Raw genomic sequence first — 26544 nt, 5'->3', positions numbered from 1 at the left:
ATTAAAAAGGGGGCAGAATAGCTTTTAAACTAAAACCAGAAAGCCCATAGATGTGGAACAACACAGTTTGGACTGATATACCCTATAGCAGTAAAACCATAAAAATAGGGATAAGAAACCGGGTAAGATGAAGATAAGCAAATACCTTTAATGAGTAAAAGGTCACACAGAAGTAACCAACCAGGCAACTAGTAGTATACATGTTTTTATACTAATGTTAGAAGTATGAAAGGTGGGGGAACTTGAATGCTTAGCAGTAAATAACAAGATTGATGCAATAGGTATCTCTGAAACATGGTGGAATGAGGGGGAAAAAAACAAACAAACAATGGGATGCTGTAACACCAGGATACAAATTATAAAGGAATGATCGAGTAGATTGTGGTTGGGGAGTGGCACTTTACAACAAAGACTGCATTGAATCAAATAGGTTAGATTTTGCAAATGATAAGAGAGGTACTGTAGAATCTCTGTGGTTAGAAATTCTGGGTTTCAACAGAAAAAAAAAATCATCTCAGGATATACTATTGACCCACAGATGAGGATGGCAGCAGTGAGCTAGAAATGCTTAGGGAGTTGAGAAAGGCTTCAACACCAGAAAATGCACTGCTAATGGAGAACTTCAACAATCCACAAGTAGACTGGGTCAATCTAACATCAGACCGGGAAGCAAAGACCAAATTTCTTGATGCGATAAGACTGCTTCCTGGAGCAGTTAGTCCTGGAACCTATAAAAGGAAAGGTCATTCTTGACCTAATCTTAAGTAGTGCACAGGATTTGGTGCGAAGGGGAAATGCTACTGAGCCACTCAGCAATAATAACCATAATGCAACTGGGTTTGACCTCCATGTAGGAGGGGAGACAAGAAAGAAAGACCACCAAAATGAGGAAGCTAGTTAAAGGTTAAAAGGGACTTCTAGTTAGACAGAGGATGAAAGAGGAGGAATTTGCAGGCAGCATGGGAACTGCTTAGGAACACCATATTGGTGGCACAAAGCAAATGCATACTGCAAATCAAGAAAAATGGAAAGTGGACCCAAAGCAAGCCAGCATGGTTTAATGGTAGAGTTGCAGAGGCAATAAGCAAAAAAGGGGCTTATTTAAAAAAGTGGAAGTCAACTCCTAATGAGGAAAATAGCATAAACACTGGGAAGGCAAATGAAAAACTGAAATAAGACAAGCTAAGAGGACTAGATCTACATTAGAAGCCAAGGCCTACCAGGGAGTCAGTTGAGCCTTTGGATGATCAGGGTGTAAAATGGGCACTAAAAGATGACAGGTTTATTGCGAGAAACTAAATGCATTCATTCATTCTCTTCATTGTGGAAGATGTTAGGGAAACTTCGTCACTAGATCCATACCTCTCTAGGAACAAGTCAGTGGAGCTGACCCAATTTGAAGTTTCAAGAGATGAGGTCATAAAGGAAACTGATAAGCTAAAACAGTAACAAATCACCAGAACCTGATGGCTTTTTCCCAGGGTCGTGAAAGAAATCAGATCAGAAATTGCTGAACTTCTAACTGTAGTATGCAATCCATCACTAAAACCAGCCTCAGTTCCAGAGGACTGGAGGGTTGCCAATGTGACTCCCATATTTAAAAAAGGGCTTTGCAGGGAACTACAGACCAGTGACCCTAACTTCTGTTCCTGGAAAACTGGTATAAGCAATAATAAAAATCGTTCAACACATGGATGAACGTGAAGTTCTGGGGACAAAACACAGCTTTTTCAGAAGGAAATCGTGCCTCACAAACATACACAAGTTCTGTGAGGGTGTCAATCAGGTTGATCCAGTTGACACTTCCAAAAAGCCTTTGACAAGGTCCCTCCCATTACAGACTCTTAATTAAAGTTAGGTAGTCATGGAATTACAGGGACTGTCCACCTGTGGATCAGAAACTGGCTCCAAGATCTGAAGCAAAGAGTGACTATAACTGGTCAGTTTTCAGACTGGAAAGAAGTAAACAGCAGGGCACCCTAGAGATCTGCATTGGGACCAGTGCTGTTCAACATATTTATAAATGATCTGGAAAAAGGGGTGAGTAGCAAGGTGGTCAAATTTGCCAATGACACGAAATTATGCAAGAGTCATAAAGGCCATGGCAGACTGTGAAGAACTACAGAATGATCTGGCATGACTGTGCAAATATGCAACTAAATGGCAGATGAAATTCAATGTAGACAAGTGATGCAAAAACAACCCAAACTATACCTACATTATAATGGGCTCCACATTTTTACCACACAGGAAAGATCTCAGAGTCACTGTGGACAGTCCACTAAAAGACATCAGCTCAGTGCTCAGCAGCTATCAAAATGTGAGGGAATTGCACACAAAATGGAAAGTATCATTATGTCCCTTTATAGGTGCATCCCCCTTCCATCTTGAATACTGTGTCTAGTTCTGGTCCTCACACCTCAAAAAGGGTATAGAAGAACTAGAGAAGGTCCAGAGAAGGGCAATGAGGATGCTTAGCAGTGTGGAGTGGCTTCCATATGAGGGGAGACTAAAAAGGCTAGGCCCATTCAGTTTAGAAAAAAAAAAAAAAAAAAGGGGGGCCGGGGGGGGGGGGGGGGGGGGGGGGCGGCAGCTTGATAAGGGTTTACCCAAGAAAACAAGAAGGTACAGAGAAAGTAAAGAGAGATTTACTATTTACTCTCTCACAATTCAAGAACTAGGGTCAGGGGGGGTCACAAAACGAAACTAGTAGGTAGTAAGTTTAATACTAACAAAAGGAAGTTCTTTTTCACACAGCATGAAATTGAAGTATGGCCCTCAATACCACCAGATGTTGTAGAAGTTGACAGTTTAGCTAGATTCAAAAAGGGATTGGACAAATTCTTGAAGGAAAGAGACATCAGTAGCTACTGAGCATGGGAATTGGAGATATAGCTCTGAATCAAGACCTTAAATGCTGAAGACTGCAAGTGAAAGGGGAGCACTTGAAAAAAACCACTTATACCCAATTCACTCTCCTTTTCCGCATCCACTCTGCTACTGTGCGACAGGAGACTAGACATGACGGACCTACAGTCTAACCCAGCAAATGACAATTCTTATGTTCTTAAAGAAAAGACTACAGGTCAACAAAAATCACGTCCAATTCAATCCCTCTTCATAAAACATTCCATTTGTGTTGGGTTTTTTTTTAATCCATTAAAAATCTTTCAGATGCGATTTCCAGCTCTCCCAAATTAATATAATCAGAGTGAACAAATTAGACCATGAATTGCAATACTTTTTAAAGGGCTGTAGGCATGTTTTCAAGTCATTTTAACTTTTCATCCAATTACAAACACTATAACAAAGGACTTTACAAAGAGCAGATTTCCTATTGCCCATGTTTACATACTGAAGAACTTATTTAAGCAACAGAAATTATAAATGATTCTATTAATTATCAAACACTTAGACACTACTAATATAACACTAATAAAGTTTAGATGTGGTGGGTTCATTCAGGCAAAAGATTAACTTCAACTCCCAGAAAGGTACAAAGAACAACTGTTTACAGTAACCATCATTCTTAGAGATGTGTTGACTACCTACTTGCCTCCACTGATATGCATATGCCTTGTGGACACAACATCCAATTCTTGACCAACAAACTCCACTGGGGTCACACCTGTGCCCAAGTCCTTACACATCTCCACACAAATACATCAAGGACTGAATGAGCCAAGACAGTTCTTTCTTCAAACATACACTTTAGACACAAAATATCCTCACTGCCACACATTTGCATGTTCACTGACCTGCATTCCTGCATACTGGCTTCTATCCCTTCCAGGAGATCACAATACAACTGGAGACTCTCCCTCTGCCTGAAGAAGGGTGTTTGTACCCAAAAGCTTGCAAAGAACCATTTCCCCCAATTATTTAGTTGATCTAATAAATGTTTTGACATTTACCCAAAGAACCTTGTCTGCCTGTGTTCTTAGACCAACATGGGTACAACCAACATCTTCGAATATACAGACAGAGAGTTGCAGGGCAGTGGGCACAGGATCAAGGGAGGATCCTGAGATCACTGTGGAAACTTCAAAGAACAGCAGTTTTTAATGTGGCTAGTAACAGTTCCCTCAAACAGACTGACCATGTAGATTTCACTTTGGTGACTAACAGCTATTTGTTTCAGGATAAGTACTAAAACTCCTATTTAAAACAATAACTGCACAACAGCCCTACTACATCAAACATCATCTGGTCTGAAAGCCTCTACAAAAGCACAGCAGCTTGTAAAAGTCTGGACTGTGCTCCACTTAGTTGCCTTTATGTATTTTGAAATGGAAACATTCTTCAAACAGGTTGAAGGGTCCTCCTGTCCAGAAGTGGAATGAGCTCCACTATTGGAAGGTGGAGCTAGCCTGGCTGAAGTCAGACTGTTGGAAACCCATGCAGGTCAGCTTTATGACATGGAGTGCCCATTAATTCTACAGAAAGGTAACAAATAGGTGTGCTCCTAAATTATTTTGTCCTGTTGGTGTAAAGAGAATGGATTTACTACCTTTAATATGTTAATTTAGGTTCCTCTTAGTTTAAGTGAGATTTGAGAAAGAAACTTGAGAGATAGATGGGTTTATTTGGGTCTTAGACAAAATTTGGGATGAAGCTTAAAAGACCTTATCCCAAGGGAACACTGTACAAAAAGGGCTTACATCTGCTCTGATCTTTGAGCTGATACAATGGCTACAAAAAAAGATGGTGGCAAAAGAAGCAGGTAGTTAGGGGCTTAAGTGGGGCACCTCTTAAAGGGTGGAAAAAGAGTTATGCAATAGCAAAAGTCAGTTTCCATACAAAGACAGAAATAACTTTTATAAGAAACTCACACAAAGTAATTCTGTTACAAATATCTTGAACTGTTATTCAACAGAAAAGTAGAAACCATCTCCAATTCAGATTTTTCCTTACAGGAATAATTTCTAGTCAAAAGATACTAAGTTTAGATCCTTCGTTATTATACAGGAATAAAGGTCTGTGTTACTTCAAAATAATTTCGCCTAAAACACATTTACTAACCATTGTTAGCAAGGTTTACAGCAACTCGTTTAGCTTTCAACATCTTGCATAATTGGTAGATCTTGCATGACAGATGTCTATTATCTAGTTATGTTTTCTATAAAATTACTCCTTACTAATATGAGTAGCAGAATCAAACTGAGAAATTCAGTAGCTTTTTTACTGAAATGAAAACGCCTTTCATAAAGCAGTGATGAAAAGTGGACAGGAGGCGGCAGCAGAGGTTTGCAAATAGTCACCGAGAGGCATTCAATCAAAGCTGGTCCCTGACAGTGTGAGGTTTGTGCTTCCAGAATTCCAGCTAATTTAAAAATAGACGTGTTATTTTTCTCTTCTGCTGACATGGAGAGCCATGCATGGTTAAAACCAGAGAGAGTCTATTGGGAATTTTGGCTCCGGGTTCTTCACAAACCTAAATATGGCAGACATTAGCAAGCTGCACAGCAGAAGCCTCAACACAATTATCAGCAGAGTACAGAAAGTTTAAACAGTAAATTAACTAAAATCTTGCCTTCTTTCAAAAGCCTGTCAATAGTCATTATGCTTTCTGAGATCAACAACATCCTACAAACTTCTGAATAGATTTTTTCAAAAGACTAAAACATATACACCTATATCCAACAGGTGACACTTCCTGTGATAAAAATTAAAATTAATCAATAAACTTAAAAATATTTCCAATATAGCATGTCAAAATACTGCAATTAAGAAATAATATACACTTTTAGTTAAAAAAAGAAAGCAAAAAGAAAGGGAACTTTATCTCTTTATGAATATACTTTAGTTATGGATTTCCTGTTGTGTTTTTAGAACAGAAGTAGAACTGCTAAAAGCCATGAGTTATGCAACTTGGCAGTATTTTCTGTAAATCAAATCATCAATATTTTTAAATAAAACCAATGGGGGAATTAACTTGAGAGTTCAATGCAGTTTAGTATCTTCAGTGGTAGCAGAATTAAGCTAATGATGGACACTTCCAAAAAAACAAAGTTACCTCTACATTATAAAGGCATATACATTGGGGAGGCTAAGTGATCTGCTTGATTTCACATGAGGAAATATGAACTAGGTATTGTTTTCTCTTATTCTGCTTGGATCATGTGGAAGTGTTAATGTATACAGTTAAGGTTCTTTGGGTACATCTGGTATCTTTTACAAGACCAACTAAATGTATACTGTTAACATGTATATGTAATTTATTTGTTCTGGCAACATTTGTTAGGGGAGTTAGATAGTAGTTGATCATCAGTTCAACTGACATTTAAACATCCCTGTTAACCCCACTCCTCAGAGGTTAACTATAAATGACAAAATACAACCAACATCCCTAGTTTGTAAAAAAAAAAAAAAAAAAAAAAGTAAAAGTAATCTGATATGATTCAATTTAAAGACTGCTAAGTAATGGATTGATGCCTTTTTGTATTTTTGAAAGTATTTAATCCAATGCAAATTTAAAGGAATGTCTGCTTTAAAGACAAAGCAACCCCCCCTCCCCTTCTTTAAACCCACAGATTTGGGGACAAAGCAAAACCTCCACAACAACTGGTCTTCTTGCATCTAACATTTGTTATTGTGCTTATGGGATAAAGGACAAACGGGAATAAATTAGGTTGGCATGTACTCATTATCTTGCAATTATAGCCTGTAGTTCACTCCTTACTTGAAATTTACCCTAAAAATATGTCCTTGCTTTAAAAGGTATTTTTTTAAATATGTAGACACCCAGTTTGATCTGGAACATATAATTTCTGAACATTTTCATAAGAAATGAATATCAATATCATTATTTTTTCCAGTCTGATCTCAGCATTATTTAGAATGAATGCATTTTAGACATTTTCTAAATACAGTATTTGAACACTTTATATGAAGGCACTTTTAACAATGTTTCAGTAACTGAAGTTCAAGTATTTAATGTAATCCAATATGCATGTTATGCAGAAGATATCCTTTGATATAGTTCACATTTTTTCGTTGTGCTAGCAAAGAGCAGTTTTAACTCTTCCTTTCATGGCACTACGAATATAGCACAAACGTATCATGGTATAGGTCAAATAGAGTATTGGTATTCCACGTAACATCAGACAATTGTTAATTACTTCATGTGATGTTAAAAAAAGAAATAGGTTCATTCATCTTCCATATCCCAGAAAGACTTTGAATAATGGTACAAGGAAAGTGCTTTGAATTTGGGATTAAATGTAAGGTGCTACATTTAGGCATCAAAAACAAAACAACAAATATGGGCTGCTTCAGGCTGGACTGGGATCGTGCTCAGCGCTCCAGACTCAAGTGTGCATGGAGCCCCACCAGCACAGAGCAAACAAAATGGGGCGGAGGGGTGGAGGAGAGGGGCAGCAGCTACAGCTATGGCCCTAAGCCCAGGGAAGGCCTGGAGCCCAAGCCACAGCACACAATTCTATGAAGAGGGCTTTCTTCCCTACCACCCATGTTAAATGAGAGGTAAACCATCTTAGAATTGAGTAAATAAGGCAGGCATGTTTAGATTGCAAAAAATAAGGGCCATTAAGACAGGGGGACATGACAGCAGTCTTCTAATATCTGAAGGCCTGTCAAAGATGGAAAACAGCTTTTTTCCACTGCTGTAGAGAGAAGGATATGTATCAATTCTTTGAAGTTGCAGCAAAGTAGGTTTTTAAACTGGATATCAGGAGAAAATGTCACTGTTAAAAAAAAGCAAGGCAGTGGAATAGACTAAGTTATAGAATCTGCTTTCCTGGAGGTTTTCAAGATGACAATGCTGGATAAGCATTGATCAGGGATTATTTGGAAGAAGCAATGCCTGCAGTATGCTGTGAAAAGCAAGTTGGAAGCCCAGCAGATTCCCCCACACAATGCCCAGGGACTATGAGAACTCTGTAGCCTGGAGTGGGTAAAAATTGGAGAGGACCATGCTCAGTAGCAGGAGAACTGAGCAGAGCTCAGAAAAAAAAAATCAGCTTAGTTAATGAAAGAAAATTAAACAAGCTGGGACAAGTTTACAGGGGGGACAGGATGATACCAAAAGTTCTTTAATCAGGGTGTGTGAATTGTGTTTGTCCCCGGGTTGCAAAGTAGATTGGGAGGATTTCTGGTTAATCCATGCTTCTGGGATTTACAGGTCATCGTATGGGGCTGGGAATGTGCATTTTCCTCTGAAAGGGTGGGAAAGGGGGGGAACAAAAAACAAAAAAAACCAAAAAAACAACACACTAAAAAAAAAAAAAAAAAAAACCCACCCCACAAAAATCTCCTCTAGGATGGTTTAGAAAGGGATGCTCCTACCTTGGGCAGGGGGCTGAACTAGAACTCCTGCTGTGCCCTCAGTTCTAATTTTCTAAGACTATGAAACCTATACAGTTTAACAGAAAATTATAGTACATTTTCTATAAAATAAAATCTCTCTTGAGAAAATAACCAAATATTTACTGGTCCCAACCCATATAGATTTTGTATAAGTACAGTAGTTCCACCATCATTAGATTGAGATTTTGGCTGACCCCATACTATTTCCTGTAATATAAGTATTCAGAGGCATTTATCAGCTTTATAGGAAACCAGGAGACATTTTAATATGGAAAAGGAAGCTGATTTCCTTTTCCAAGCGTTTCTTCCTGATACGGCTATATTCCAATGAAAAATTGTTTGAGGGAGGTATACAGCTACTGAAGATCTTACTTAAAAACTGAGTACTTAGTAAAAGGAAGTCTTTGCTTTGAGGATTCAAAAAGAATTACCAAAACTGATCAAATTCTCATCCTAGCTAAAAATAAATTTTCAAATTTTCATTACAGTAAATTGCCAGAACACAGAAAAAAAATTGAGACTCTAGATAAGCATTAGAGAAAAATGTTTGAAAAGGGGAGACTTGAAGATGGATGTTGGGACCATTTCCAATAATGATCCTTTCTTGTATATATTGCATACAAAGTTGTTTACTCTAAATGTTGCCCAGCTACAGAAGCAAGTGTTGTATAATTTAGCAGACTAAAATGTGAGTTACCAAAATACTACAATAGGTCACTACACTCTGAATTACGAAACAATTAAATGTAATTTACAACAAAACATGATTCATAGTATGTCTACACTACATAACCCAGTGTATTGTAGATATCCAAACTAGCCCATTTAGAAGTGGGATAAATAGCAGTTCCCCATTCCTACCACATTGTTTTGTGCAACTACTATGCTGCTTTCCATACCCCAGCTAGTCTACTTAGGGTTAGCTTAGATAATTTTACACCAGTCTGCACTGTGCAGCATAGACACATGCTGAATTAATATTTCAAGAATTCAATTAAAAAAAAAAAATCAAGAAAATGTACTTGTATATTTTACCAATCTAAATACAAGTTTTGGTCATCACTAATAACAGTTGTTAGAGGAAGATAAAAGTTCACTTTTACACAAATTGTCAATCCTACAAAGTATTATGAGATTACTTCTAAACACCAGCTTTTGTCAAGTCAAATTTGGAACCTTTCAACTTCTCACACTGTATTAAAATTATGAAACTAAACAATTCTGGCACATCTATAAATTCTTTATGAAGCCCTCCATAGAAAGAAAAAACGCAAGTTAAAATTCTCACCCTCAAAATAGTTCCTGTTCTGCTGAGAGGTAGACTGCAACATATTTTCAGGTTTTTTGGCTGATGGAGTCAGGTCACTGTAAGATAAATGAGCCAGTATAGTTTACACTTAATTTACTAATACAAAGCCAGTTGCCTATGCACGTTTACATACTAAGTTTTAAAAAAATTGTCTTTATGTATATAAACCTGGGCGCCAATCTTTTCCTTACAAAATTTACTGATAAAGAAGTCATATCTTTCAAGCCCCACAGTCCTCGGATGAGCCATACATATACACTGGCTTTTTGAAGATAGCTGAATCCTAAAGTTACCAGCAGTTTAAAAAATGTGCTGACTATGAAACACAATCATCAACCATATCTTATATTATTTGTTTTCAATGGTATTTGTTCTTCATGAAGGCCAGAAGTGGTTATTATCTATCATTTAATGGAAAGCTTTTTAAAGGCAAAGAAAGGAACCCAAATCCAACTGGTTTCTTTGAAAATTTTCTCCTCATGTCAGAACACAAGGAAAAAGATCATTTATTAAAGAAAGGGAATGCTACAGTTTGTGGCCCAGCCAGAGCAATTTTGAAATTTCACTTTACTTTAATCAAATAAACTTGAAAAAGAAAATTAAGTTTAAGTGCAAGGGGAGGGGAAATAAAATTATAAACCTTCTTCTCAACAGCAGTCCTAAATATTCTGGTCAAACTTTGAGAGTTATGTAGGCAATACCATTGATGAAAAAGAAATTCAGTAGTTTGAAACTGTAAGTGCCCAATAAATTTCCCACGCAAATATTCAATGTACACATTGCCTCTTCTTTGTAATATTACTTAGTAAAGCATTTGTGGGAGGAGGAAAAAAAAACATTTAAAACAGCACAGTGCAAGACACTTTTCTCTAAAGTCATCTTCCCCTGCCTCCTGAGGGAAAAAAAAGTCTCATGAAGTTCCTTTATGGCTTGTTAAAGTTATGAGCCTGTAAAATATATAGTGAGAAATGTTCTAAAGTTATCTAAACCTTAATTAACATTTCTAAGTGTGCGACACACCTCAGAAAAACTTACAGTACTGAATTTGTCACTCATGGTTGAACAGTAAAAAAAAATTAAAGGAAAAAATGCATTTAAAAATAGTATAAGCAGCTAATAATCACCAAACGTGTTATATAATATGCAATTTCTCATTTTACCAAACAGTCATTTTAAAAGTGATAACTAGAGATGCATAAAAACTGTTTTTATCATTTGTCTGCAGTCTTACAAAACATTGGGAGGGTGGGAGAAGCATTTTGGCTGACCCAAAATAAAAAAAAACTTTCCCAGGGCAAGCCAAAAGCAGCAACAATTTGCTTCAGACTTAAATGTAATGTTTTAATGGGTTTTTTATTGTTGGCTTTTTTTTTTACAATTTTAAAAATACTCATTAAAAATGTAATTATTTTTTAAATGAAATTCCCTCTAGCTGTAGACTAGGATAGAGGGGAATGATCACTTGTCAGCTGTTCTGTTGCAAAGGATTCATTAGCCCACTCCTACTTTCCTGCAGGTGAAGCTAAAAGGCAGAAATTTAGCTTTTACCAAAAAAGTATTGCAATTTAGAGTACGCAGGTAACAGTTACAGCAGATTTAGCTGTGCTGAGGTAAGTTCCCCGCCTCCCCCCTTGGCCCAAACACACACACTTTAAAACAGGATGTTTCATCTGTCTCTACCCTTGATTAGAAATCCTGCCCTGCCTCCTCCAAGAACATCACAACAAAAATGTTTTTATTATTATTAAAGTACTACCAAAATACCTGACTTAGTGAAATGTTTTGGTCAACCTCAAATAATTTGTCAGACAAATGTCACCCAACAAAAATATTTATGAGGCAAAAGAGCCTGGACTAGTATTGGCTCTCTCAACTTATGACAGGGGTGGGTAAAATATGGCCCTAAGGCTGGATTTAGCTGCACAACTGACTGGACCAGCTTGGGGCAGCCCCTGTGCAGGGGTGCATTAAGATTAATCAGGGCCCTGGGCCTGGGCCTCCAAACCCTGTCCCACCCCATGGCTGCAAGCTCCGTCCCTGGCCAGCGCAGTGGGAGCAACGGCCAGAGCAGTATGTGCTGCCCCCCAGGCCTGGGGCAGGAGGTGCAACTGCCCCCACCCGCAGGTCTGCAGTGGAGCTAGAACCAGAGCCACTGCCCACTGGGTGCATGTGGCACAGACTGAGCTCCGGGGCGGCCCCTCACCCCACCGCAGCTTAGTCTGACTGCAGTGGTGCCCGGCAGCCACGGCCCGCCATATCATGCACATCTGGCCTGGCCTTGTCCACATTGAGGCAGGAGCCCAGCTGGCCTGTTTGTTGTCAATCTATGCCCCTGTGGTGCTCTGCAAGGGGCTATGCCCCACCTACTGGGGCAGCCCACACCAGCTCTGTTCCCAGTGCTGCTCTGCTCCCCTCACCTCCAGTGGGAACTACCTGGCTGAATCTTCCCCCAGGGGCAGGGGCAGCTGCTGGAGGCAAGGAAAGCAAGGCAGCACCTGGCCAGCTGGAGCCACACCAGGAACAGCCACACCAGAAGTTGCATGTGCTGGCTTGGGCCTGAGCCAGCGGTGCTGTTCTGCTTCCTTCAGCTGCAGCTGCTCCTCCTTCCCCTGCTGCACTGCTCCGAACATGGGGAGCTTGAGCTGTGTGGTTCCTGCTGGAGTGAGGGAAGCAGAGCAGAACAGGGAACAGCTCCGCTGGGCTGCAGCTGCATGGGGAACAGCCGTTCCAGAAGCTGTGCACTGGCCAGAGCCAGGCACGCAGTATAGCATGCCCCAGGTGGGGCTCGGCCTCAGGCAGAGCACCATGGGGGCAGCTACAGACCGCACCACCCAGGCAAATTCTGTTACACGCACCCCCTCCCTCCCCTCAGCCCCAGCTGGCTCCCTGGACCTAGCACACAGGCAGCACCCCTACCCACACCCCACACAGGACAGGGCATGCAGGGAGTGGATTGGCCTTGCCCACCTGTCCTGCTCCCAAGCACTGCTCCCGCTGGCCCAGGCAAATTCTGTTACACGCACCCCCTCCCTCCCCTCAGCCCCAGCTGGCTCCCTGGACCTAGCACACAGGCAGCACCCCGAGTGTTGGTGAGTTGCTGCATGGAGGAAAGGGCAGTGCCAATCCAGCCTGCAACAGTTCCAAACTCTCTATTGTGGCCCAGGGGCCCAAATAATTGCCCACCCCTGGCTTATGAGGAGTTCAAGGCTCAATAAAAGAAAAATAACTAAATTTCTAATCAGTAGGAAATATAGTATGCAATGTAAGTGTTTGAAAGGTGTAAAACATGTAGAAAACTGATTGTGTTTATTGTGTTCCATATAGTATATTTTCAAACTAAATCTCACTATTAAGCTTGTTCAGTGGCGCTCCACCTTTTGGTCCCACAGACAAGTGCACGAGCCAGCACACAGGGCCATGCTACCTGACCTGTGAGGCTCCCCATGCGTGCCAATATTTGGTAGCGGGGGAGCAGCAATCAACATGCCAACACTCCCCTGCTGCCACATTTCTGGACCAGGGGAGCCCTATGGGTCAAATGACACGACTGCAGGCCAGATCTGACCCATGGGCTGGGGGTTGCACACTCCTGAATCTGTGTCTTACTAATGTGTGCACTTATATTTTAAGCTTTTTGTGGTATAGATTTTAAATACTTTATTCACTGAACTGCAAAGTATAAATCTAAAATACTAAGTTAACTAAATGTTAAGTCAACTAGTAGGAGCCAACAAATTAGCTCTGCACCCTGATCCTCTACCTCTGCCTGATCTGCTCTGCCTTCTGCTCCCTACTCTATAATCCATATTTGATCTCCCACTTAGCTTTCTGTTTCCAGAAAAGGCAGCACAGCAGAAGATATCTTCTTCCTGAACTGCTGAGTGCCACACACAGAGGCTGCTCATGCCACTTGTGGCATGTGTCATATATTGGCCACCCTCATTCTAGACCATGTATACCATTGCTTTTGCATTTGATTTGTCCATAAATATTATCTACTGTGGGCCCAATTTTACATGTACAGAACCGATACTAGTTTTGAACACTGAAGGACTGAGCCATGGTAGTTATAAAAAAAAAAATTTAGAATTTACTTGGTTTTGTATTTCTTTTTTATGACTACCTCCCAACTTCCTACTTCACAAGCCCCTTTCCACCCTTCAGAGTTTTCTGCATCTATTGTCACCAATAAAAAGATGGCAAATCTCAAACGGAAAGTTTGAACTTAATCCAGGAAAAACCACATGAGCACAAAAAGAGTTTACTGTTTGTTTGGCTGTAGCTTTACCTGAAGGAAACAGTTTCTTTAACACCTCGGGTATCCATTGGGTTGGTTCCTTCAATGACAGGCGAATCCAGAGTGGCAGATCCATTACTGATATGATCACTGCTTTCATATCCAGATTCAGTCCTTTGTATTTGCCAGTTGTCACCATGGACTTTTCTTTCTGTAAATCCTTTTCCTTTCTCCAGATTCCCTTTTCCATCAGAATCCAGAGAGCTTCGACTCCCCGTCTCCTGTTTTGTTTCATCTTCATAAATGGTCATTAAACTCTTCTGGGTTTGATTTTCTTTTGGCCACTTATTAAAGCTCTGCTCCTTTTCCTGTTTAGCTTTATTGCTTTGATTTGCCTTATGTCTTGGACTATGTTGCTTTTTTTCAGTCTCGCTGAAAATGCTGTCCACATTTAATGTCTCTCGCATAGGCTTCCAAGCTTTGCTTTTGCTTCTACTGCTGCTGACAACACTTCCCTTGTCCCTAGAATCTTGGCTGCTATCTGTTTCATAGCCAGTGGTATTGTCAATCCTAGATCTGTTCATCCCTTTTTCCACAGCAAGAAAAGCTTCTGTTTTATTTGACCCAAGTACCTGTGAAGGCAGTCTGGGTTCATGTGGTATACTTTCATGTTTGTAAAGTCCTCTTCCCCGGCTACTATAAATGCGCTGGTCAGCATATTGTCTAAATCCATTCCCAACAGGAGGCGATCCCGACTTAATGTGAGAGCGGTCTTCTCCAATTAGATCTTAAATAAAAATGAAAAAAAAATAAAAGAAACCTCTTTTGAATTTCTCCTTTCAATTAAAATAAAGTCCCCAGTTTGACAATATTTTGCCTATGATAGCTATTTATTCCTGTCATACTATTACAGGCTAAACAAGCTCAAATGGCATGCATTTAACAAAGAGCTAACGTTAGGTTTTCTTTTAACTTGCCAAACAAAAAATATCAGTTACGCTGAATTTGCTATAAACCTTGTTTCTAAAGCCAGATTAAAAAAAAAAAAAAAAAAAAAAAAAAAAAAAAAAAAAAAAAAAAAAAAAAAAAAAAAAAAAAAAAAAAAAAAAAAAAAAAAAAAAAAAAAAAAAAAAAAAAAAAAAAAAAAAAAAAAAAAAAAAAAAAAAAAAAAAAAAAAAAAAAAAAAAAAAAAAAAAAAAAAAAAAAAAAAAAAAAAAAAAAAAAAAAAAAAAAAAAAAAAAAAAAAAAAAAAAAAAAAAAAAAAAAAAAAAAAAAAAAAAAAAAAAAAAAAAAAAAAAAAAAAAAAAAAAAAAAAAAAAAAAAAAAAAAAAAAAAAAAAAAAAAAAAAAAAAAAAAAAAAAAAAAAAAAAAAAAAAAAAAAAAAAAAAAAAAAAAAAAAAAAAAAAAAAAAAAAAAAAAAAAAAAAAAAAAAAAAAAAAAAAAAAAAAAAAAAAAAAAAAAAAAAAAAAAAAAAAAAAAAAAAAAAAAAAAAAAAAAAAAAAAAAAAAAAAAAAAAAAAAAAAAAAAAAAAAAAAAAAAAAAAAAAAAAAAAAAAAAAAAAAAAGTACCTCTTTGTCTCCCAGAGTCTTTTTTTGGTCCTCTGTCTGCATCTTTCCTTAGGGAGGACTGAACGTTTCTCATATCAACTGCCTTCTGAGCACATTCTCTGGATATATCCTTGAACTTGTCCTTTTGATCTTGGTGCCCTAACTTAACTGCAAAAATACTCATTATAGCATTTTTAATTAAACTGAACAGTCATGGTAAATAAAATGTACAATTAGCTTTATTATACCTTAGCTTTAACTACTAACATCTTAGCTTGTTAAATTAAAAGTTTCAAAAGATGACAATCACTTGTGCCTATTGCAAATTTTTAAAAATAAAGGTTAATAGAAATATTACATTATTTTAGGAGATCAATTACAAAGCCTTGCAATTAAAAAACACATGTTGCTAACTGAACCCTTGCACAGCAATTATTTATTTTTTTTTTTTTTTAAGAAAATAAGAGGCACGTACCTGGTCCCTTACCACCACTAGCCTGAACATGAGCTCTGCTGAAACTGACGTTTTCAGGCTGAAATTTTTTATTGCCCTTTTGATTTGGAGGCTCTCCACATCCATTATCTCTTGTGTGATCCAACTTTGGAACAGCTGGTTTTTCAAAACCTATAAAACAACATATAATCTATCTTTGGAAATGAAAACCTACTAATTTATGGGTAACCACATTTAAATTACCTGAACTGGTTACATTTAGCATGCAAACAAATTTTGGCATGTCTTACTTATGATAATGCAATTTGTAACAAATATGGTAGTGACATTTGTTCTTCAATTTTTCTTCAGCATCATGATGTGAACAGATAAGACTCAATTTTCCTTTTATTAATTTCAATTTTGAGAGAATCAACAGAAATTGACAGCTATAAGTACAACTAGATTTTTAACATGCACCATAACTATAATGCAGTGTTTCTTAGAACTTTTAGTTTTCCAATATTTTTATGGGATCAAAGGGGAAAAAAAGGAAACAGTGGCCAGCCAGTTACACTTAAGTTAAAAAAAAATAATTCCAAGACTGCCTTCTTAAATAGAATTTCTCACCCTATACAAATTAGTTCTAATCAAGCCCAAAAAGGAAAATAAAAGCAATGATTAAGAGGCCAAAATTGCATCTTAATAGGCCACATAGGCCAAAATTGCATCTTACACAATATTTCTTGCATTTCCAACTTTTAATAATTCAAGTTTAACCTGTTCATAATTAAAAAGAATTTTTCCAGTCAGGAATTCTTCATCTACGTCTGTCAATTCACATTTTTCTCTCTGGCACAAAGCATTTGATAGTTCTAATGTTAAATAATACATGCCAAGTTTTTAACAGGAAATTTGATTGCCTACTCCCAGTTATTGGTCAAAGCTTTATTACCTAAGTCTTCCCCATTTCTTGCTGCCGATTTGTAGTGAGAATGAATGATCTGTCTAGGTGCATCTTCTGTGGATACAGCTGTACCATCTGGGTTAGCATAAAATAGCAACAATGGCTGAAAGTGACATCGAATGCACTTGGAGACCACATCTTTCCATTTTGTTCCAACCTGAGGAAAAAAAAAAATCGTATTTGCATCAAATATAAAAAATAACTAGCCACTAAATCCAATCAAAGAAAGAATACAAATACACCAGAAATGTGAGATATTTGTATCTTGTACAATCTGAAAACACAGCACATTCAGATAGCACATAAGGTTGCTATGCAAGCTACAGTAGAAAAGCAGTGAACAATGGTTGCATAAGCAAAGTAAACACCAAAACTACAAATACTTTGGGCTTTCATTAGTTATTCATTAAACAAAACACTACACTGCACAACCTGAAATACCCAGTAAACAGAGGACAGAACAGTAAAACTGTGCAGTCAATTAAAACTTGACTTAGTAGAGAATCTTTAAGAAATGAAGACAAATTTAGAGTTGGGCACTAGAAGAGTTCTAAGTGTAGAAAAAGTTTACCTCTTTCACATTAGCATCATCAAACAGGACCCACTTGCAGCTCTTAGTATGAAAGGCAAAGGCACAGTAATGTCGGCTTGCATAGCAAATCATCCCCACAAGATAAAGCTCAGCATTTTTAGCCTGCTCATCTGTAACCCTATAGAACAACTGTAAACATGAATATGTATGAGTTAAATAGGAAAAATCCTACTACTTTGGACATTTTAAATTCATTAAGATTAATATCTACACCACTTGTTTGTCTCAGCAAAGCAATTACATCACTATAGCCGGGCTACAATCTATGTAGAACTACTCTTTTTAACACACAAGTCTACTAAAATATTAATACACAGATAGCACAGCAGTATTTTTGATACCCTGTGCCCTTATACAAACAAAATACTCCAAAAACATTTTGCAGAAGTGCTGGATTTTTATTTTTTTTTGGTCTGGTTGCTTAAGTATCTGCCACTGCTTAGGTATACTTTTAAAAAGGCCTTAACTGAACTTTTTTTCTTTTAAATGGTTACACCTTGATTTTTTTCATTCTTTATTATTAGTCTTAGCCCCCTACTATGAATAGGATGTTACCTGGAACTTCAGCAATGATGCATCAGAAGCCAATACAAGGAGTGACCCATTCATTTTTAACCTGAAATAGACATTATCCCCGTTTGACCTAATCACATTGCCTAGCCCTAGGTAGTGTAAAAACAAGAGAATGGTAGCAAAATAAATCAAGGGAGGCCTGTGATACAATAATGGAAGTTAACTAGTGTGCACAAGTACACTGGATAATCTTAACTATTTTCCTTCCTTTGATCAAATTTCTTAACACTCAGATGTGAAATACCTGTAGTCTAAGGTCTGAATCCTAGTACGCAACTCTAACCTTTATTCTTTGCAAGATAAATTGAGTACCATTCAGTTCACTGTGGGGGAGTACCTGGATAAACCTTACATGGGTAAGGTATGCTCTGCACGGACATTAAAACTTCCACAACATTTTTCAGTAAGGAAGAGGTATGCTCTGATCCCTGTCCAACCTTAATTAATCCACTTGCATATCTGCACTACGGCAATTTAACAACAGGGTTACACTACCATTAGACGCATATGACCCATATTTTAACCAATATGAATGGTGCTGAAGGAACAAATCTTGTGTGTAGAAGTAAAGAAGCCCAATATCTACCAAACTTGCTTTCTTCATTGCAGAAGCATATAATGAATAAGATGGGGAGCTGCAGAAGAGAAAGGATGCTTTTATTGATTTGGCAGCTAACTATCCTCCTAGAGAACTACTCTGCTCAGAATGAATGTAATGCTACACAAATCGCTTGAATCAGATGCAGTCACTGTGCGCTCCTATGGAAGGAAAGTTGATTGGACCTGTTCCTTGAAAACAATGCAGTATAAAAATCATTAGTACTCTGACAAAGAGTCTGCAAGTTTTTGAAAGTCCAATTAATACATGACTTTGAAAATGTTAAATTTAAGAAAAACGGATGAGGAAGAGCATGAATATGGTGTATTAAATATTAAAATGCAAAAATCACTAAATTAGTTTTTTAGATTAGTTTTAGTTCAAATACCCCAGGAAGATAAAGCTGTGTTGCCAGATTCCGCATAACATCTTCTGTCAGGTCAGAATGTTCCGAATCCCAGACTAAACCAATTGTGACAATCTCGGGACAGTTCATGAGAACACGACGGATTTTTATTTTTTGACCACAGTTACTCTAGAAGAAAGAAAAATAAATAAAGGAAAGACGGAATGTGTCAAAAACTTCAAGAATGCAAAATTTCTAAAGAAAGTGACTGGAGTGAAAAAGTAAATAATTCCTTTCACCGCCCAAATTTAATTTTGCTATGGTTATTAGGAACAATTCAGAGGGTAAGGGATATATAATCTTAATCTTTACAAGAAGTACCCCAATAGTCTCATCTCCAATACCAGTGGAGCTCTCTCTTCATATCCACTGCACATATGTAACTTTTGAGGAAGGTCACTGACTATTTTTGCACGTTTTGAATTTTCCACCTTTTCTATCTCTACAAGAATAGGAAGGCAGACAATCACTGAAAGGTGTTTTTAGGACAACATATACAATGAACCAGACAGAAAGCAGTCTGTTCTGTTATAGTCTGTTAAGTTATATCATTACGACTATGTTCAGACTAAAGCAAACTTCGCTTTGCAGTATAATTCTGATTCATGAAATAAAGCCTAGATATGCAATTTGGCAAAGATGGCAGTCTCTCTGAACAGAAGATGAATTTAAGCACCTGAATTTCAAAGAGACCATTTATGTACCCACAAGTGTGTGTGTGTGTGTGTGTGTGTGTGTGTGTGTGTGTGTGTGTGTGTGTGTGTGTGTGTGTGTGTGTGTGTGTGTGTGTGTGTGTGTAAGTAAATGACTGGGCATGATAGGATTTATCTACACATGCAACTGACAAAATAGTTTTGTTAAGCTACATATAAATGGAGTTTATGTTAAGCTACATATAAATGGAGTTTAGTCTGTAGTCTCTTTGGAAAATTTAGCTCCAGGTCCTACTTTTAACGCATGTTAGTAAGCAGCCACAATCCCAAGTCTTCCTAATCTCCAACTCACAAGAGTCCAGTATTTTTTTTTTTTTCCTACTTACAGGACATTTTCTGAAGTCATCAGTGGTATTTGCTGCCTGTAGCAATTCTGCAAACATTTCTGGCTTGAGGCGTTCATGCCTTTCCATCATTCTATCAACTTCATTGCTGTAAACAAGTAATAAGAATAAAAGACATACCACAAATCATCCATTTTAAAAGTAAAGAAATTTTACCTACGACTAAATTTATAATATCCTGAAAAAATGGCAATGTATATGTAGGAACATTAATATATGATTACCATTTTTGGTTGCTACATTTGCCAATATCAAATTTTTATATGATGAATCTACCAGATTAACAGATCTGAAATAGTGGTAGGAAGTGACAGAATAGCTCATCGTTCAGACCTGAGCTACAGTAATGCATCTCAGGTAAAAAAAGAGTAGTTAAGTTCTTTATATAAAAAAAACTTAGATGCATGTTCAAAGCTACAGAAAGTTCAACTTGTTTATGGTAAAAAGCCTACTGAATAGCAAAATTTGTTTTATTAACTTAGTTTCAGTAAAACTTGCTATATTTACTCAAATCTAAGATGAGATTATTTTTCCCCATTCAATACGGGAGAGACTATGCAGTGTAGGAGATGAGGGGGAGGAGAAGTGGGGGGAGAGCTGCTCTGATTCCAGCTCTACTCCCTGCCCTGACCCAAGGCTGCTGCCTCCACCACTGTCTGTTCAATGCTGGGGCCAAGGTTGAAACGATTTGGCAGGTAGCAGGTGGGGAAAGAAAAAGGGGCAAGGGTCAGGCTACATACTCCCTGCTGCTGATTTCCCTACCACTGTGAATTTAAGACAACCCTCACTTCTATACATGGAAAATTATAACAAACTTGTAATTTTTCACATATAGACTCTAATGAGAGGTTGTTTTAAATTCAAAGTCATCTTGGATTCAGGTAAATACAGTACTAAGACTGTCAGACTAATAAATTAAATTTAGTAAAAGAGGAAGCAATTAAAAGCTCCTTAACACACACAGCAATGGTTTTCTTTAATGAAAGAAGGCAACACCCACTAGTCAGGGTGGTTACTTTTATGCAATGAAGTTCTCAATACAAGAGAATGCTCAAAAGAGACCTGAAGGAGGCTATCAAAGAAAGAAATATTTATGTTACTATACTGATATATAGCAGAGGTAGCTGGAAAAAGTGTGTAAACAATTACACAGAGGGAGGAGTCACGAAGGTGCTATGCTTTCAAGTAATGTGCAAAGAGGCATTACAAAAAAAAAACCCAAAAAGAAACAATCACAAAACCAGAGGAAAACAGACTTGCCACTGAAGGTATTTTTAAAGGTAAGTAAAACTTGAAAAAAGTTTTACACCTAACAAAACAGGAAAGGATTTTTAAAAATTTCTTTGCACATATCATTTATTTTCAGTATAATCAGAGGTGTTACAGAGAAAAGCAAGCAAAATGCTTGAATTTGTAAGCTACTGTACAAAATGGAGACCACAGAAATACAATTTTATTTTAGGAGTACACCACTCACTGTCACTTGGATTAACAACTGTACCATTTTCAATTCCCCTGTCTTCCATACCTCTAACTCTTATTACTTCCCCGGTCACCCCAGACCAAACTCCATTTCTTTTACAATACAATACAACTATAAACCTGGTCTTTACTCATCTTAGTTCAACTACTCAAACCTTATTTCTGGCTTCCTCCCTGCCTTTTATATAACATGCAAAATACATGCATGATGCTGCCAGGAGCAGAAGAGCTTGCTTTGTCAAAGAATTTGAAAGCGATAAAAATAGGAAACTGAGAAAGCAGATTCACAACTAGCCATATTTTAGATTACATTAGTAGCCATAATTGTAGCTATACCGTCTCAGAAAACTAGTTACAATAGGTGTTTTATACTCCTAAAGCCATAAAATGTAGAAGCAGACTAAATCCTGCAGGAGATATTTTTAGTTACTTCTGAATTTACTGCCCTTTAATTATGCTTTTTATGCGTTTATTCACCACGGGCAGAAACAGACAAATCACCTGATGTTACACTGGTGCTGCCAAAAATGGTGAGCAAATAGATGACTCTACCCTTTGTTGTGTTACATCAGTGGTCGTGACAAAAAGACAGTCTAATATAGTACCGCTTTATTGCAAGGAACAGCTCTTTGCTTTGTGACAAGGAGAGCCTAGGGCTGCCTCCACTCCCCAAACACCCTGGAAAGGTGCTCCAGGGACCTGATCCTATGCACCCTGGGAACTCTATTGCAGGAACAGGCCCCCTTCAAACCCTGAAAGCACCTGCCCTACTTTCCCCACTTAGAGACATGCCCCAAGGAATATCACAGTACCTCTAAGTGGTTGAAGTCTGGGTTACCCACTTATGGAGACCTGTCCCAGGATCTCCACAGGCACGTCCCCATAAGTGGGAAAAGCCTGCATAGACCCAGAGTGGAGGCATAGGACCAAGGGAATCCCTGTGCCTCCACATTGGGACCTGTACTGACCCATGCTTCACCCAAAGGCCTGGGTCAGTACGAGTCTTGCCATGGAGGTGCAGGGCGATGCAGGTCCCAGGAAGTTCTGGGGGCCCTGCACTTCCTTTCTGGGACCCACACTGACCCAGGCCTCCAAGTGAAGCATAGGTCCCAGTGTGGAGGTACAGGGCACTGGGGATCCGGGGTCCCGCACCACCCTATGTCTCTGAGCTATCCTCTGTACCTCTGAGTACAGCATGGACCAGTGCAGGATCTAGGATGAGTATGAGCCAAGAAACACAGGCCAGTGAGGGACACAGGGAAACCCCTGAACAAGGAAAACATGTTGCTCATCTGTCCTGTGTTGGGCCTCTGCCCAATGCAGGATAATGGATTATGTGGGTTTTGCCCAATTAAGTTGATCAGCTCCAGCAGGATGTGTCCTACCACAGCTGATCTGCTTCATTTGCCAATGTCTCTTTTTACCCTAACAAGCCAAATAAAAAGAAAGGGTACTTTTTTCAATACATGCTTAATTAACTCAACCAAATCCTCTCTAATCTTACTTAAAAAACATAGATCAGCTAGATATCTTAACTAAACGAGAACGAATGAGATACATAAATAACACTTACCTGTATGATTTTTGGATTACTGGGGGGACAAGTGCAGAGAAAAGCAAAAAGAAAAAGTACGTAAGGTTTCTTACCACAAGGCAGTTGTAGAAATGTAACGCACAAATTCTGTGAAAGGCAAGGGGTCTGAAGATGCCCCACAACTGCGGCACACGCACTGGAATAAATGGCATGTTTTAGTCTCCACAAATTGATGAAATTAGAAATAAGCCACCAGATAAATCAAATATCTAACCTGTTCATATAGTGTCATAGCAAACTTCTGATGAGCAATGCAGGATTTAGATGTGCACATATCCGTTTCACTACTTGGAACTATATGGAAATGAATCCTCTCAAGTATATTTTCCTAAATCAAAAAGGACATTGTAAATAGATTATTACCTCCTTGATTCACTTTCTGTGAATATCAGTCTATGTTGCATGCAATTACTCCTCTTGGCTCTGGCAAATTGCCTATTACAGGCAATTTACTTTTAACATTGCCCCAGCTCATGAAGTCCTGTTCACGGCAACATTTTGGAGTACTAAGAAAACGTGACGCACAGGGCATATGTAAGTTAGTGTAGAGCATGAAAGAGTTCTGAAGATCTCAGCTGCCCCCATCATTTCAATGAGTTCTCATTTAGATACCAATGACACTTTAAATGTCAACATGGCTAAATATCTGTTCTCAAAAGCAAAGCAAATAAGGAAGTTTCTTAAGAATTTCTATTTCCAAATTGAGGTAGAAAGTCACGAAAGATGTGTGTGGGTCTTTGTATCAGTTGATGACGTTTCCTTTTCTGTGTACTACTGAGAGCAGCAGAGACCTAATTTGCTTAGCTGGCTTCTCATGATGATGACCTTTCAAATGGGGAAATGAAGAGCTATCCATTTAGCTGGACTCTGCAAAGGGGGGAGGGAGGAATCTGGAAGAGGAGAAGAAGAACAGAGTGGTTGCATACCCATCTCTCAACCCATTTTTTAAATTTTTTTTAGGCACCTGCCTCCGCTCCATTGCCTATCATACTGAAGAAGCCACTGAACTGAGGTGGGGGCACGGGTTACATTTCCTTAAGCCGATTTATCCATTGCCTTTCATAAAAGGACAAAAGGTCTCAAACACAGACCTTTCTTCTAGATGGGACCAGGCACCATCCACAAGTGCTTTAACATAAGGTACACATAACGATAAAGTAAGGTAATACTGCTTCAGTGGTAACACCCCTCTCCATTAAAGCACTCCTTAACCAAACGCAAGGTAGCAGAAGACTGGGAATACACTACAAATTGCCATGAGAAACATCAGCCCTAGACACAAGTTGTTTAACAGCTAAGGGGTTGGAGTTACCCAAACTAGCCAAGAGGAACAATGATTTCGTCCCAGGCTGGAGCTGCTCTTTGTGGAAATTCTCATAGGCTACCATATGTAAAAACTCACAAAGCATTCTGCTGCATCATCCATCAATCCAAGCTGAAAACGCTGTTCATCTTTAAAGCTTTCAGCCAGGGCATGCCTCATATTATCTGATGGGAGTGCTTTTTCCCGACTGTGTTGGAACTGTGCAAATATAGTCTGGAAATTAAGCAAAATGATTCATAACATGAAATAGTAACACTGAAGTTATACCAGAGCAGGTCAAAAACTCTAAATAACTGCTTTGACAGAAAGGCAATTGTTTTATTCTACTGCATTTAATTTAAATAATAGATATTTGAATATTTAATAAAACTACACAAATTATATTAAATACATTAGCCTCTCTTTCCCAGATGAAAAAAAAAAGTATAATTTAAGCAGTTTCCTTAAGACACTGTGAATATTACAAAACTACACATACATAATACATTCATGATTATATATCCAAATCCAAGTAAAGGAAGTAGTACACCTTCACTACCAAATATATAAAAAAGAACACAAACAGAAGGGGAAGTTTATACTAATTTAAAAATAATAGTTTCCTTTCAATATGACTAAGTTGCGTTGTTCTGGCTGAGATTTGCTCCACTGTGAAGCTATCACACTGAAAGCGTTCTAATAGAGACTGGGCATAAAGTTGGTTTTTTGTTTGTTTTTTACTGTCTGAACAAAAATCAAGAAAATAGATAAAATTGCTTGGGCTCTGTAAAAACTATGAGCAAAGTTTGTAATCACGGTATATCTTGGGTCTCTGGATTAATAAATAACCTATACATATACAGGCACAACTTTGCAGATGCTGTGCATTCTACGTGGAGGGAAGACTCAAGTTACTTTAGCATTTTTTCAAAAGCAATTGATTTGATAAACACAACAAGTATGTTACCACTTCAGAGAGGTGTTTTTACAATTTTTTTTGAGTAAAGATACACGTGCAAACAACTTTTATAAACTACATTACATTGAAGAGGATGGCTCAAATCAGTACTTCACTGTTCTTGCTTATTTTACAGACATGCATGGAAATGAACTACTATAACTGTCAATTAATTACTTGAACTAGGGCAGATAATAAGAAGTCAGTGTCTGCCAATTCAGAACTAGCCTGGAAATAAGCTAGCAGAAGGCTGTCTAACTGGTGGACCCTAGGACATATATGGCCAACGAGGACTTAACTTGCAGCCCTGGGCTTCTACCTGGCCACTCCTCCCCATATTGCTCTGGCTGCAAAAGTAGCCAGAGTCTCCAGACTCCCCTTTCATAGATTGTTAGGGCTGGAAGTGATCTCGCAGATAATCGGGTCCAGCCCCACCGCTCTAGGTAGGAAGACAACCGGGGTTAAGTAACCCAGCGAGGTGACTGTCCAGTCTCCTCTTGAAAACTGCCAGGATAGGTGGACTGCACCACCTCTGGAGGGAGTTTATTCCACAATTTGGACACCCTGACCGTGAAGGAGTTTTTCCTGGTATTAAGCCTGAAGCAGCCTTCTAGGAGTTTATATCCATTGATCCTGGTCTTCCCCAGGGGTGCCCTAGCGAACAGTTGTTCACCAAGCTCCTGATGCACTCCTCTGACATAGTGGTAAGCCACTATCAAGTCCCCTCTCAACCTTCTCTTCTTTAGCCTAAAGATGCCCAGGTCCCTCAGCCTTTCCTTGTATGGCTTGCCTTGCAAATCCTTGATCATATGGGCGACTCTTTTCTGAACCCTCTCAGTTTTTTCCGCATCCTTATTGAAGCGCAGCACCCAGAACTGGACGCAGTACTCCAACTGCAGTCTCACTAGTGCCGAGTACAGCGGGAGCATCACTTCCTTAGTTTTACATGAGATGCATCAGTTGATGCATGACAGCATGTTATCTGCCCTGCTGGCCACCGCATCACACTGACAATTCATGTTCATGCAATGGTCAATCATTACCCCCAAGTCCCTTTTGGCCGTGGCACAAGTCAGGCTGTCACCTCCAAGCCTGTATGTATGTTGAGGGTTATTTGCCCCCAGATGGAGCACCTTACACTTGGAAGTGTTAAACTTCAT

The 26544-nt window shown here is 38.4% G+C and overlaps 1 protein-coding gene across 3 annotated transcripts in view; it reads right to left on the bottom strand.

The window, feature by feature from the left end:
• The window catches only part of USP53 (ubiquitin specific peptidase 53), a 61233-nt gene that overhangs the window by 5085 nt on the left and 29604 nt on the right, over window positions 1-26544 (bottom strand). For 2 of the 3 annotated variants that reach the window (XM_025199134.1, XM_006019742.3), the window contains exons 4-14: window positions 24526-24660; window positions 23338-23451; window positions 23177-23259; window positions 20030-20135; window positions 18973-19119; window positions 17393-17542; window positions 16810-16978; window positions 15897-16046; window positions 15443-15589; window positions 13926-14661; window positions 9617-9693 (exon numbers count right to left, since the gene is read on the bottom strand). In XM_025199134.1, the coding sequence (XP_025054919.1) occupies window positions 9617-9693; window positions 13926-14661; window positions 15443-15589; window positions 15897-16046; window positions 16810-16978; window positions 17393-17542; window positions 18973-19119; window positions 20030-20135; window positions 23177-23259; window positions 23338-23451; window positions 24526-24660 (2014 nt within the window). The remainder of the gene's footprint in view (window positions 1-9616; window positions 9694-13925; window positions 14662-15442; window positions 15590-15896; window positions 16047-16809; window positions 16979-17392; window positions 17543-18972; window positions 19120-20029; window positions 20136-23176; window positions 23260-23337; window positions 23452-24525; window positions 24661-26544) is intronic. The other variant, XM_025199136.1, reaches the window with a different exon arrangement.

The sequence above is a fragment of the Alligator sinensis genome, unplaced genomic scaffold, assembly GCF_000455745.1.
Source record: "Alligator sinensis unplaced genomic scaffold, ASM45574v1 scaffold544_1, whole genome shotgun sequence".
NCBI classification, from domain to species: domain Eukaryota; kingdom Metazoa; phylum Chordata; order Crocodylia; family Alligatoridae; genus Alligator; species Alligator sinensis.
Note: the sequence above shows the minus strand (reverse complement) of the source record. Positions and strands in the feature narration are given on the sequence as shown.